At 43.3% G+C, this 12,930-nt stretch overlaps 1 protein-coding gene across 2 annotated transcripts in view; it reads right to left on the reverse strand.

Annotated features, from left to right (window-relative positions):
- The window catches only part of LOC307202869 (NAD(P) transhydrogenase, mitochondrial-like), a 75,181-nt gene that overhangs the window by 29,230 nt on the left and 33,021 nt on the right, over positions 1-12,930 (reverse strand). For both annotated transcript variants that reach the window (XM_079953202.1, XM_079953203.1), the window contains 6 exons: positions 12,540-12,727; positions 10,227-10,360; positions 5,724-5,915; positions 4,923-5,076; positions 2,773-2,934; positions 1,043-1,153 (listed from right to left, as the gene is read on the reverse strand). In XM_079953202.1, coding sequence (XP_079809328.1) covers positions 1,043-1,153; positions 2,773-2,934; positions 4,923-5,076; positions 5,724-5,915; positions 10,227-10,360; positions 12,540-12,727 — 941 coding nt within the window. The remainder of the gene's footprint in view (positions 1-1,042; positions 1,154-2,772; positions 2,935-4,922; positions 5,077-5,723; positions 5,916-10,226; positions 10,361-12,539; positions 12,728-12,930) is intronic.

A 12,930-nucleotide genomic window follows, 5' to 3' on the forward strand; every position in this document is an offset into this window, starting at 1 on the left:
CTCTAGCTGTGATAAAGTTACCCAGATTAAAGACTAAGACTCCATCAAATTTTAAGTCATTCAACTTATTATTATTACATTTTTACTGCCAAGGAGGGGGGCAGGTCCTTGTGGGATCCTCTGCCTCAGGTGCCAAAATAACTGGGTATTCTGCAGCTTTTTGTGTGGGTAATTTTTTCTGCTTTGCTTCAAGCAGAAAAAAAATTGGGGCAGTCCTGAGAGCTGTTAAATAAGTAGGTAGTGCTCTTCCGCCAACTGCACTGAGGGCGGAAGGTGATTCTGCTTATTATGCCTCATTGGCAGCCAATGTCCTTTTAGCCAGTGAAGCACACCCTACAGAGCAGCCCTCTCATTGGCCAATTTAAAGAGCAGGAGCTGGCGGGAACTCCAGCTAGCTACACAGGGAGCCAGGGGAATCTCCCAAAGTGCATTCCACCTGCCCTGGGAAGGTGACTAAGTTATCTCCTGCTTGGACTACTGCCATGCACTCTACGTTGGGCTACCTTTGAAGGTGACCCGGAAACTACAACTGATCCAGAATGCGGCAGCTAGACTGGTGACTGGGAGTGGCCACCGAGACCACAAAACACCGGTTCTGAAAGACCTACATTGACTCCCAGTATATTTCCGAGCACAATTCAAAGTGTTGGTGCTGACCTTTAAAGCTCTATACGGCTTCGGCCCAGTATACCTGAAGGAGCATTTCCATCCCCATCATTGAGCCCGGACACTGAGATCCAGCGCCGAGGGCCTTCTGGTGGTTCCCTCACTGTGAGAAGAGATGTTACAGGGAACCAGGCAGAGGGCCTTCTCGGTGGTGGCGTCTGCCCTGTGGAATGCCCTCCCATCAGATGTCAAGGAAATAAACAACTATCTGACTTTTAGAAGACATCTGAAGGCACCCTTGGTTAGGGAAGCCTTTTAATGTTTGATGTTTTTAATATTCTGTTGGGAGTCATCCAGAGTGGCTGGGGACACCCAGCCAGATGGGCGGGGTATAAAAAAATTAAAAAATATATTATTTACATTAGTAAATTTGTACCTGCAATATTCACAGATGAAACAAACGCAGCCAGTAAAGCTAATGTCTGTGGTACGCTGGAAGGAAAATATGAGCCCCCCATCAGCACCAAACCGCCAACAGCAGTAAGTCCTAAAGGAAAAACAGAACAGGTTTAGACTTTATAACATAACTAAGGAATGTGTAATTAGTAAACTTTTTTTCAAAATCTTTGAATTATACAGCAGATGTTTCCTGTTGTGGTTGAATATGGTGATTATTCAAAATGTCAACATCATTCTGCTCCTCTTCTGAGCAAGCAGACTAAAAAGAAAAACCACCTCAAGGGCAGGGACAGAAGCTTCTACTGACTGTGCAAGGACGTCAGAGTTTGTCAAGCTACAAAAATTGCTAAATCCATACTGCCCATTGTTAATTATCAGAAATTGCTTATCAAGGGCTGGCTTGAAATAAAACAGCAAAGATTGTAAAGTTACTATCCCAAAGTAGGATCAGCTTCAACAGCACCTGCATTGGCTTCCAGTCCAAGTTCAGTTTGTGGGCCATAAGGAGATTGCTATGCCAAAGTAAAAAGACAAGACTAATATCAAATGGCAGCATTTTTCCATGACCGCTTGCCATAAATCTGCAGGTGAGGGATGATATATTTGAATACTTGACCACAGATGTGAAAAAACCTCCTGCTAGAAAACTAGCTGGAAGAATGGTTCACACGAATCTTTCTGATGTGCTAGTTTTCTCTGTGAAGGGAGTCTTGTTCTTCTTCATTTGGAAAAGGGCATTCAAACCTTTCACTCTGCAAACTGAAATAACACAGTCCAGGGAAAAACTTGCTGGCTATATAAAACTGTCCCTCAGCAATGTCAAAGAACCCTGTGGTTGATATGGATGGATGGATTGTATTTCTAACTCGCCCTTTACCAACTGGACCCAGGTTGAAATACAGCAATTAAACAACAAAGCTGTAAAACAAAAACCGTGTCAAAACATCATAAAACATGATTAAAATACATCCAATCAACTAGCAGCAAGCTGAGTGGTTTTTTTTACAATGGTTCCTTTCCCAATGGCCTAAGCAAAGAGATGCATGATGACAAATGTCAGCAATGTCAGTGCTAGGTGCATTGCCAAGGTGTGGAGGGTCATTCCAGAGATGGGGTGCTACTGCAGAGAAGGCCCTATCACACTCACGAGTAGGGCCTCAGTTGCAGATCTTAAGGCAGAATGGGAGAAAAAATGGTCCAGTATGTGCTGCTATGCGGAACAAGCACGAACTGTTTTCAAAGAGCATTTAGAGCATGTGTACTTCACCTGATGGACATTGCTGGCTTTCCACAGAAATATTAAGCCACACTTGGCCACTTGGATTGACTTAATGCATGGACAATCAAGTCCTATAGCTTCTGATGAAATCCTACATTACAGTGTTCTCAGATGATGATGATATTGATGATGATGATGATGATACATTATTTATACCCCGCCCATCTGGCTGGGTTTCCCCAAATAATGGCTGCATTTGATAACTTCAACCAATGAGCAGTCTTTGGGTATCTTTGCTATTGTATTAAGTAATTTTCCAACAATGAGAGAAAATATGGAAGCCAATCCACCATGCCTGCCACTTATTTTGGGACGGGCTTTCCTCAAATCTGAAAAAGCGCATTCATTCTGAATTTTCTTATAAGTGAGCCTGCTCTATGGTAATCATCACACGAAACAAGGCAAAGTGTACAAGAGTCAAGACTTACCAGAAATTGCATTAGTTACTGACATGAGGGGTGAGTGAAGAGCAGGCGTCACACCCCAAACAGTATGGTAGCCAACGATTCCAGCAAGCCCAAAGGTGGTAACCATTTGCGTAAAAGCAGCATTAGGAGAAATGAGGCCCAGCCCTAAAACCGTTGTTAGGCCTAAACAGAAAGGCATCAAATCAAAAATGCATTTTTCTTTCAAGTAAACCAAGATCATCAGCCCACACCCATATTCATTGGGATTTTGACCTTGACAACAATAAGAACGGGAGCAGGAACAGCCTTCTGAAATAGGGTTTTATAGGCATTTCTTGCATTCTCTGCTTTTGCCAGAAAAGGGAACCTGCCTGGGATAGAGTTCACTTCGCCAAGTTGCCTGTTCCAGAACACTTTGGCATCCAGGAACGGAAATGCCATATTCTGAGATGCTAAGTATTTTGTTTGAACAAATCATCAAATGATAGAGCACCCAGAAGAGCGAAATGAAAAAAAAAACGGCACTAATTTCTCCATTGACTTCTTTTCTCGCTTTGTAAGAGCATCTGAAAATGGTTAAAATATGCAGCAGACCACACAGGCTCTTCAGCATTACCTGACGAGAGAAACTGTGTTGACCTTCTCTGTCTGTTTTATCCTTTGCTGATGGTGGAAACCTGACCTAGCCAACCAGCCAATTGTCTGTTTTCCAATTCTAAGTGAATAGTCTGGTTATTCAGGGCAAAGAAGCACTGGGATTGCGTACCATATTTTTCGCTCTATAAGACACACAAGACCACAAGATGCACCTAGTTTTTGGAGGAGGAAAACAAGAAAGAAAAAATTCTTAATCTCAGAAGCCAGAACAGCAAGAGGGATCGCTGCACAATGAAAGCAGCAATCCCTCTTGCTGTTCTGGCTTCTGGGATAGCTGCGCAGCCTGCATTCGCTCCATAAGACGTACACACATTTCCCCTTACTTTTTAGGAGAGAAAAAGTTGAGTCTTGTAGAGCAAAAAATACGGTAACTTATGACAAAATGGTAAAGCTTTTCGGGGCCTGTAACCACAGAAGCAGTGAGTCGCACATCTGAATGCTGACCATTAAAATAGTCCCTGCATGTCTCAGGAAGAACCAAGAACTCGTCTCCTTAACATATTACTTTTCTATGCTCATCAATGTGTGGGTTTTTTCCTCCCCATGGAGGAAACTGGAAAACGTACAGAGCTGCATATACAGCCTGACAAATCCCAGTCCGAGGAAAACTTTAGTCCCCACACCCGTCCCCATAAAAAGGTAAAGGGACCCCTGACCATTAGGTCCAGTCGTGGCCGACTCTGGGGTTGCGGCGCTCATCTTGCTTTATTGGCCGAGGGAGCCGGTGTACAGCTTCTGGGTCATGTGGCCAGCATGACTAAGCCGCTTCTGGCGAACCAGAGCAGCGCACGGAAACGCCGTTTACCTTCCCGCCGGAGCGGTACCTATTTATCTACTTGCACTTTGACGTGCTTTCGAACTGCTAGGTTGGCAGGAGCAGGGACCGAGCAGGGAGCTCACTCTGTCGCGGGGATTCGAACTGCCGACCTTCTGATCGGCAAGTCCTAGGCTCTGTGGTTTAACCCAAAGCACCACCCGCATCCCTCCTATATATATGGCAGCAAAACTCCGCACTGCTGTCCACCCCAGCTGTTTAGTAAATGCACTCTGGGATTAAGGTGCCTGCCCTGTGCAACTTTTACATAGGCACTACATGTGTAAGTTGCTATCAGGAGGACCAGACGAAGAAATATTGCTGCCTTGTTGGGGAGGGGGGATAGCAAATGGCACCCCACAGTCAAGGTACATACTACCCAATCCCCTCTTCCCCTCCCTGGCACTAAAACAACTAATGATAATAATAAATCAATTAATAATTTGCTGCCGCTGCATGCCAACCAAAGTCAGCTGCCTGAAGCCGGCTGCTACACTCGGCTTAATGGTGAGGCTGGCACACATTAAGATCACATAAAATCTGGGAAATTGCCCTCTGCTTTGGGCCTACAGGTGCAAATCCAGTGCAAATATTATACCCAGTTTCTGAGGTTACAGCTGTACCCACAGTTGGTAGAAAAGGCAGGTGCAAGGCAGGTGTAGGGAATGCGGCTTATACAATTTTTTAAAAGATGAAATACCTGTCGTATAAACTCCTGCTGACGTCATGGTCTTTCTAAATGGCGAGATGGAAGCTTGTTTTTCTGCTTCTAGCTCCAGGACAGTTTTTTGCTTAGCTGGGGCAGCAGGTGGTACGGTTTTGGGCAAAGGAGCAGGAAATATTTTTTTCCCTTCCTGTAGCAGGGAAAGATTCTCATTAGGATACAGTCATAAGATAACAGCTGGAATCTCTGTTGCACAGGTAAGGTAAAGGTAAAGGACCCCTGGATGGTTAAGTCCAGTCAAAGGCGACTATGGGGTTGTGATGCTCATCTTGCTTTCAGGCCGAGGGAGCTGTGGTACCTATTTATCTATTTGCATTGGCGTGCTTTCAAACTGCTAAGTTGGCAGAAGCTGGGACAGAGCAACGGGTGCTCACTCCATCGTGGGGATTTGAACCACCAATCTTCTGATTGGCAAGCCCAAGAGGCTCAGTGGTTTAGACCACAGCACGACCTGCGGCCCTACAGATGTTGTTGAACTACAACTCCCATCATCCTAGACCACTGGTGCTGCAGGCTGGGTCTGATGGGGGCTGTAGCCCAACCACACTTGGAGGGTTCAATATTGGCTGCTCTTGCAGGTGCAAAGCCAGACTCATGCCTCAAGCAAAGAATTAGCAGTGACAACTCTTAAATTATCTTTATCTTGCGTTCCATTAAATGCATTTGGATACTCCCCCTTTATTCCTTAAGAGTCTGGGTTTCACTGGGTTTCTGCATGCATTTGTTAAACTGTTAATTGAAGTATTTTGGGAAGGTGGAGGGCAGGCGGAATCTCACCTTCATTACCATAGTCCCTCTAATTACATGATCAATAGTCCCATAATCAAAATCATCCTTTGGCTCAAAGTAAAAGTATTCTTTGTCGGGAGAAATAGCTTTTAATAACTTCAAGATGTTGTTTGAATAAAGGCTACTGGCCTGAGTAGCCATGCGACTTGGCAAGTCTGTGTAACCAATATGTACCACGCCCTGGGAGAAACGAAATAAACAAACATTATTATTTTTCAAAAAGTGTTTCTCATGCATTGTCTCGAAACTTTCCTCATGCAGTTTGCCCAAACCTGGTGCACCTTTCAGAACCAACAGCAAATTTATTTATTTATCTACCACTTATATGCCCAAATGCCTTCTTGAATGGTTTAAATCAAACCTTGCACATGTCTGTGGATTTTCTGACACTTCATTTTACAAGTTAAGTGGTTTCTCCTTTTTAAAATGAACGGCTTGTGTTGATGCTTAGGGGAAAGGAAAGGCTTTACTTTTGACCGGGAGCCAATGACTGAACAAGCTGGGAGGCCATTCGGGGAATGAGCTATAGAGTCATATGGTGCTTATTTCAAGAATGAAGAAGCAAAATGCATTTTAAAGGTTTGAAAACACCTCTTAGTCGCGGGATGCTATCATGGTTACAAGATGTACTTTGCAGATTAATTGCACTCCAATTAGTCCTGAGAAATTTGTAAGCAAATACATTTAGTGAGAAAATATCATAACTATCGCCTTGCCATTGTTTCAAAAAGAAAAGAAATGAAAAAGAAAACCTGAACATTCTGATTCTTGGTTTTTTAAGGAGTGTACAAGTTTTGAATTTAAGTGCATTGTGAGTTCAGAGCCTTTTATTCACTAGCAAAACACCAGTTATGTTGGGTACGGTACTGTGAAATAAATTACATACATTGTAGGCTGGACTGGGTACATACTTGTGCTGCAGATCCCCCACCTGTGAAATGCCTTGTTTGGTTTGAAAATCTGGATATTGATTGGTATTCCTTAGTCCTTTATGGTTCTGCCTGCCTGGTTTGGATTGGCAGCCAGACATGGAAGTAGGGAATGTATGCCTATTAATTATGGGTCACTGTGAATATGTGGTCCTCTGAAGAGTGTTGTAAACAAAAATTGCCCTTTTCCCTTATGGGGTATCCAAGAGCCCATATAGAGTCCTTACATAGGTTCCCTATTGGTAGGAGAAGATAACAGAGGCCAACCAGAGAATACTGAGAAGCAAAGCAGCTAGTAAGCATGATCTTTATTGATCTGTTGCAACAGGGTGCTCCCCTCACCCGCAGGAGAGGAGGAGGAACCCAGAACAATGGCGCGCAAGGCCTTATGAAATTGCCACCCTGTAGATCAAGACCACCCCCAGAAACATCATACATACATCACAGAAGGGGTGTAACCTAAAACCACCTCCCAGATACATCATACCTACATCACAGAAAAGGCGGTCTAAACAGAAATTTGAATGTTGTTTTACTTCTGTCTGGCAGGTTACTTGATTGGATTGCCTGGGGAGCCTGGCCAGTCTTTTGTAATGATAAATACTTAGTTCCTGGGCCAGGTCACAGGCTCACACCCTATTCATATCTTAAAAATGCCCTTAAGACAGGATATGTGAGGAAAGAGAAAATGACACTTTGACCTTGCAGAGAAAACATTTGCTCAGTTTAGGAATCAAAATGGTTCGAGGTTGGTCTTCCTGTGCTGATCTACGTACGTGCTTGGTTGGTACACTTATGAACATTACCATATATCTAAGACCTCAAAATTCCTATCACAAGAGCAATGCACTCTCATGGATAGGTTGTTTCCAATGCTAGTCCTACTCAGAGTAGACCTATTTAAATTAATGGACATGACTGACTCGGTCCTACTTCTTCAGTGGGTCTGCTCTGAGTGGGACTTAGTTGGATACAACACCACTTTTAAAAAAGGGAGTCCTCATTAAAATCCATCAGCATTTTGGTGCACATTTCTTTTAAAACACACGTTTTATGCAATTTTGTCTAATATTTCTGAAGAGGAATTTTCCTTACTCTATAATATATTATGCATGTTATTTTCATGCATTTTTATGCACAACTTATCCAAGCACATGCATTTTTTGTATACACTGTTTGGCTGGAGAATTGCACTGAAAAAATAAGAAAAATGTGAATTTCAAAGGTTGGTTGTGTTTTAGTTTGCACACTGTTTTGAAAGGGGCAAATTAGGTAAGTTCACTTTTAAACTGAATCAAATTCCCCCACCCTCATCCCTAGACACACCACTGAAGCCTTTTGCTGCACTTAAGTCACTCATTCCATTGTTCACCTTGGCAAATATTACAGAGCTTTAGAACCAACAACGGACTCTATGTTCCTCCCCTATAATGAAGCCCTAGTGACTCCTAGCGGCTCTACACAACACTGGTAAAAGCTTTGGGAAGAGGTAAGTAAGAAATCACTAGAAAACCACTGCCTTTCCTAGGATGGTGGAGACAATATATTTACTTTATTTACACGCACACAGTGGCGGAGCTTCATGCTCCGGCACTGGGGGGTGGAGAGCAGGCAGGGGCAGGGCTGGCACACGTCATGGGGGTGGGGGCGCCGCTCAAAGGGGCATGGCGCACGTCCTGGTGGTGTGGTGTCCCACCCAGAGGCATGGTGCGCGTCCTGTGGGGGCAGGGCGCCCAGCGTGGGTGGGGGAGCAGCCGCAATGGAACCCCAATGGGATCGCACTGCCGGGGGCAGTGCGCTTCCCCCCGCACCCCTCTTCCTCCCCCAGTGTGTGTGTGCGCGCACACACACACACACACACACACACTTGCAAAAACAAAAACCCACCCCACCACTTCTCCACCCAGTTTTTGGAGACTCTACAGTATAAGAAAAGCCATTTAGCTTTACTCTAATAGACAATGGTATGGGAAGCATTTTTTTAAGAACAAAAAAAGAGAGAAGATGCCCTTATAATACTCAAAATGCGATGGAATGGAAAGTGAAAGAAGAAAGTCATATGCCATAGGGGTGGAGCCCCGATAAACCCCAGCCAGCATGGTCATGACTATCCTCTTCCGAAGCAACTACTCTATTCCAAACTTCAAAATGGAAAGTGTGATGCTGGTGGTCAACAAAAGAGGGTCAAAGACTCTCTCTCAAGGCAAATCTTTAAAAATGTAGTATAAACACTGACAAGTGGGAAACACTGGTCTGCGAGTGCTCCAATTGGAGAACAGCCTTTACCAAACCCTCACCATGATCAACTCCCACCTGGAAACCTATGTCCCCACCATGGAAGGACGTGTGGATCCAGAAATGGCCTCCACAGTCACTTACAGACTCACTGTTAAGTCCGTGTTCATGGAAGACAATCTTACTTGGCTACAAATGATCACCAAAAAAAAAGAGGTTCAAGGATAATGGAAGTTGGAGTCCAACAACACTGGAAGGACCCCAAGTTCCCCACCCCATCATAAAATGCAAGCATGACTTAAGCAATGGGCAAGGGCCTGTAGTTCAGTGGTACATCTCCTGATCTGCATGTCAAAGGTGCCAGGATGAATCCCTGTCACCTTCAGTTAAAAGGATCTCAGCTGCCTTCTGATCTTGGAGAGCAGCTGGCAGTTGAAGAAAACTGTACTGTGCTAGATGGATCAATACGACCAAAATAGTTTCAATGGGAAGGAGGGGGAAATTTTTCCCAGGGCCAACTTATTTCCTTGAAAGATCAGTAGTATCAGTCCTGTGTACCTGAAGGAGCGTCTCCACCCCCATCGTTCAGCCTGGACACTGAGATCCAGTGCCGAGGGCCTTCTGGCGGTTCCCTCATTGCGAGAAGTGAGGTTACAGGGAACCAGACAGAGGGCCTTCTCGGTAGTGGCGCCTACCCTGTGGAACACCCTCCCTTCAGATGTGAAGGAAATAAGCAGTTATCCTATCTTTAAAAGACATCTGAAGTCAGCCCTGTTTAGGGAAGTTTTAAATATTTAATGCTGTACTGTTTTTAAAATTTGATGGGGAGCCACCGAGAGTGGCTGGGGAAACCCAGCCAGATTGGGGGGGGGGTTATAAATAAATAATAAATAAAAATATTATTTACATTAGTAAATTTTGTACCTGCAATATTGACAGATGAAACGCAGCCAGTAAAGCTAATGTCTGTGGTACGCTGGAAGGAAAATATGAGTCCCCCATCAGCCCAAGTCTGGGGAGACTCAGCCAGATAGGGTATAAATTAATTTTTTTATTATTATTATTATTATTATTATTATTATTATTATTATTATTATACAAATCTAGTTTTCCCTAGCTATATTCTTGAAAGAGCAGGAACCCTGAAAGTATCTAATATGGTCAAGAAGATCTGGTCTTAGCCTGTATCTGGATGTGGGGCCACCTGAGAACCCAAGGTACAATGCTGTAGAAACCTTGGAAGAAGGGCATGATCCACATGTAACAAAGCAAGGCATCTCATTAATCAAGAGGAGGACAAAGTGCCCCAAAGAGGCCCTCTACAAACCTTGTGAATGTGAAGCTCTCCGGGTTGGGTGGTTTCCACATTGCCACCAGCCTCAGCTGCAAGATCTACAATCACGGAGCCATCCTTCATGGATTCCACCATATTCTTAGTAATCAGGGTAGGAGCTTTTTTACCTGTTGCAATTTGCAAGAAAAGAAACAAAGTTTGGGAATTCTCATCAGTTTTAATACAGCGCATAGCATTTTTTTAAAAGCCTGAGCAGGTACCAACAAAAGCACAGACAATAAAGCAATAATGGAATGGTTTGGTTTGATACCATTTCTGCCTGTTGCTGCATTTTATGGGGGTGGAGTTAGTGTGAAGATCAAGGGAGGGCTCTGTACATTTGCACATGGTTTCTGGGTCACAACTCACATAACCCTCCTGTCTCGAGCCTTAATAGTCTCACACATTCATGAAAAGAGTATTCATCTGTAGTTCTTGCAGCCTGAGTTTTTCCTGGTCCCATATTTTCCTCAGAAGTTTGCTAATGCAGTTAATGTTGCTATGTTTTTATGGACCCTGGGTGAAAACCTAGAGGCTGAGAGGGAGGGTGCGTCAGAAGGAAAACGAATATGGTATTGATCTCTATATATTAGTAAATTTGTATAAATGTAACAGTTTTATACGTATGTAACTATATATTTTTGTAAAATTTTTGTTTAAGTTGTCTGTTGTTGTTTCGTTTTTCTGTACACCACTAAAATATATTTTTAATAAATTAAGCGGTATAGAAATTAAATAATCATCATCACCATCAATGTACCCTCCTCTGAGATATTTTGATTGAGGGCAGGCTGAAAAAAATGAATAATGGTAATAATAAAACATGCATCATTTTTATTGTAAGGCCTAATATTGAAATATTAGGTGCAGGAATTAGGGACCTCTTCTATCATTTTACCTAAGGCTTTGAAATGCCTTTTACTGCTTCCTCTTTCCTCGGTGCCTCTTGTCCCTGTTGTCAATTACCTGGGATAAAGTCAAAGACCAGTACAGTGGTACCTTGGTTCTCAAACGCCTTGTTACTCAAACAACTTGGAACCCAAACACTGCAAACCCAGAAGTAAGTGTTCCAGTTTGCAAACATTTTTCGGAAGCCAAACGTGCTCCATTTTGAGTGTTGCGCTTCTGATTTGGGTGCCACACTTCTGTTTTGAGTGTTATGCTAAGTTCTGTCTGTTTTTGCTATTTATTTTGTGTTTTTGTTTTCACAGCTCTTTTTTCATGACTGTGCGGAACTGAGTTCAGCTACTGATTGATTGATTGATTGATTGATTGATTGATTGATTGTGTGACTGCAGTACATTGTTTATTGCTTTCATTTTATGGATCAATGGTTTCGTTAGATAGTAAAAAATCATGTTAAATTGCTGTTTTAGGGGTTGTTTTTAAAAGTCTGGAATGGGTTAATCCATTTTGCATTACTTTCTTTTTTTCAATAAATGGATTTTATTAGTATTTTCCACACAACAATAACAACACAAAAGATATCAAAAGATAACAATACACAACACACAAAAATCAACATTCGAAAACTAAAAAAGACAACAAAAACAAAACAAACAAACAAATCCATATCTTACAAGTTAATATTATAAACACTAAAACAACAAAAACAAGACACTGACTTCCACCAATCCCGCACCACCTCCTTTATCTCTCATTCTGTCTTCCTGTTTTCCTGTTTTCTTTATCCTCTCTATCCTAACATCTAGATATAAATCCTTCTTTCATATCCTTTCACTTCACAAGGTTATTCCAGACTCAGCCAGATTTCTGCCTTCAAACCTTGACTTTTGAGGTATTCATTTAGGTATTCATTTTGCATTACTTTCTGTGGGAAAGCGCGCCTTTGGTTTTGGAATGGGCTTCCGGAATGGATTAAGTTTGAGAACCAAGGTACCACTGTAAAACACAAACACCCAAGTTCTTCATGCACAATCTGATGGAGTGGAAGCTATTTTGTATCACATGTCCACCCATCAAGTATGATGCAATTCACAAAGAATTCAGAGGAGGAATGTTTGGCATAGGAAGCTGTCTTGAGTCAATCCACTGGTCCATTTAGCTCAATATTGTCTGCACTGATTGGAAGTGGCCCTTCAGGGTTTCAGGCAGGGAGTTCTTCCCAGTCCCCCATGGAGATGCAAAGCGTTGGACCAGGGACCTTCAGCATCCAAACTGGGATGCTCTACCACGGAGCTACAGCCCCTCCTCTTGGCTGCCTCCTTGGTGACCAGATCTGCAAGCTCCTAATTAGCAGCACACTCTGCCAAGGGCATCTGGAATCGTTATAAAGTTGTACAGTACCTGGAATAAGGGCAGTGCTAATAACAATATCCACCTCTTTGCACTGTTTGGCAAATAATGCCAATTCCGCCTCGATGAATTCCTTGGACATCTCTTTCGCATACCCTCCGACGCCTTCTCCCGCTTCAGCAATGCTCACTTCTAACGTTTCCGCGCCAAGAGATTTGAACTGCTCCAGAGCTGGAGGCCTGCAGGCAAAGTGGGGAGAATTTCACAGGCACTGCCGAGTCAGATCTTTTCCCAGCCACAGGTAAAAAGTTAAAGGGACCCCTGACCATTAGGTCCAGTCGTGGCCGACTCTGGGGTTGCGGTGGCCAAGGGAGCCGGCATACAGCTTCCGGGTTGTGTGGCCAGCATGACTAAGCCGCTTCTGGCAAACCAGAGCAGCGCA

Source organism: Podarcis cretensis, assembly GCF_951804945.1.
Source record: "Podarcis cretensis genome assembly, chromosome: 14".
NCBI lineage: Eukaryota > Metazoa > Chordata > Lepidosauria > Squamata > Lacertidae > Podarcis > Podarcis cretensis.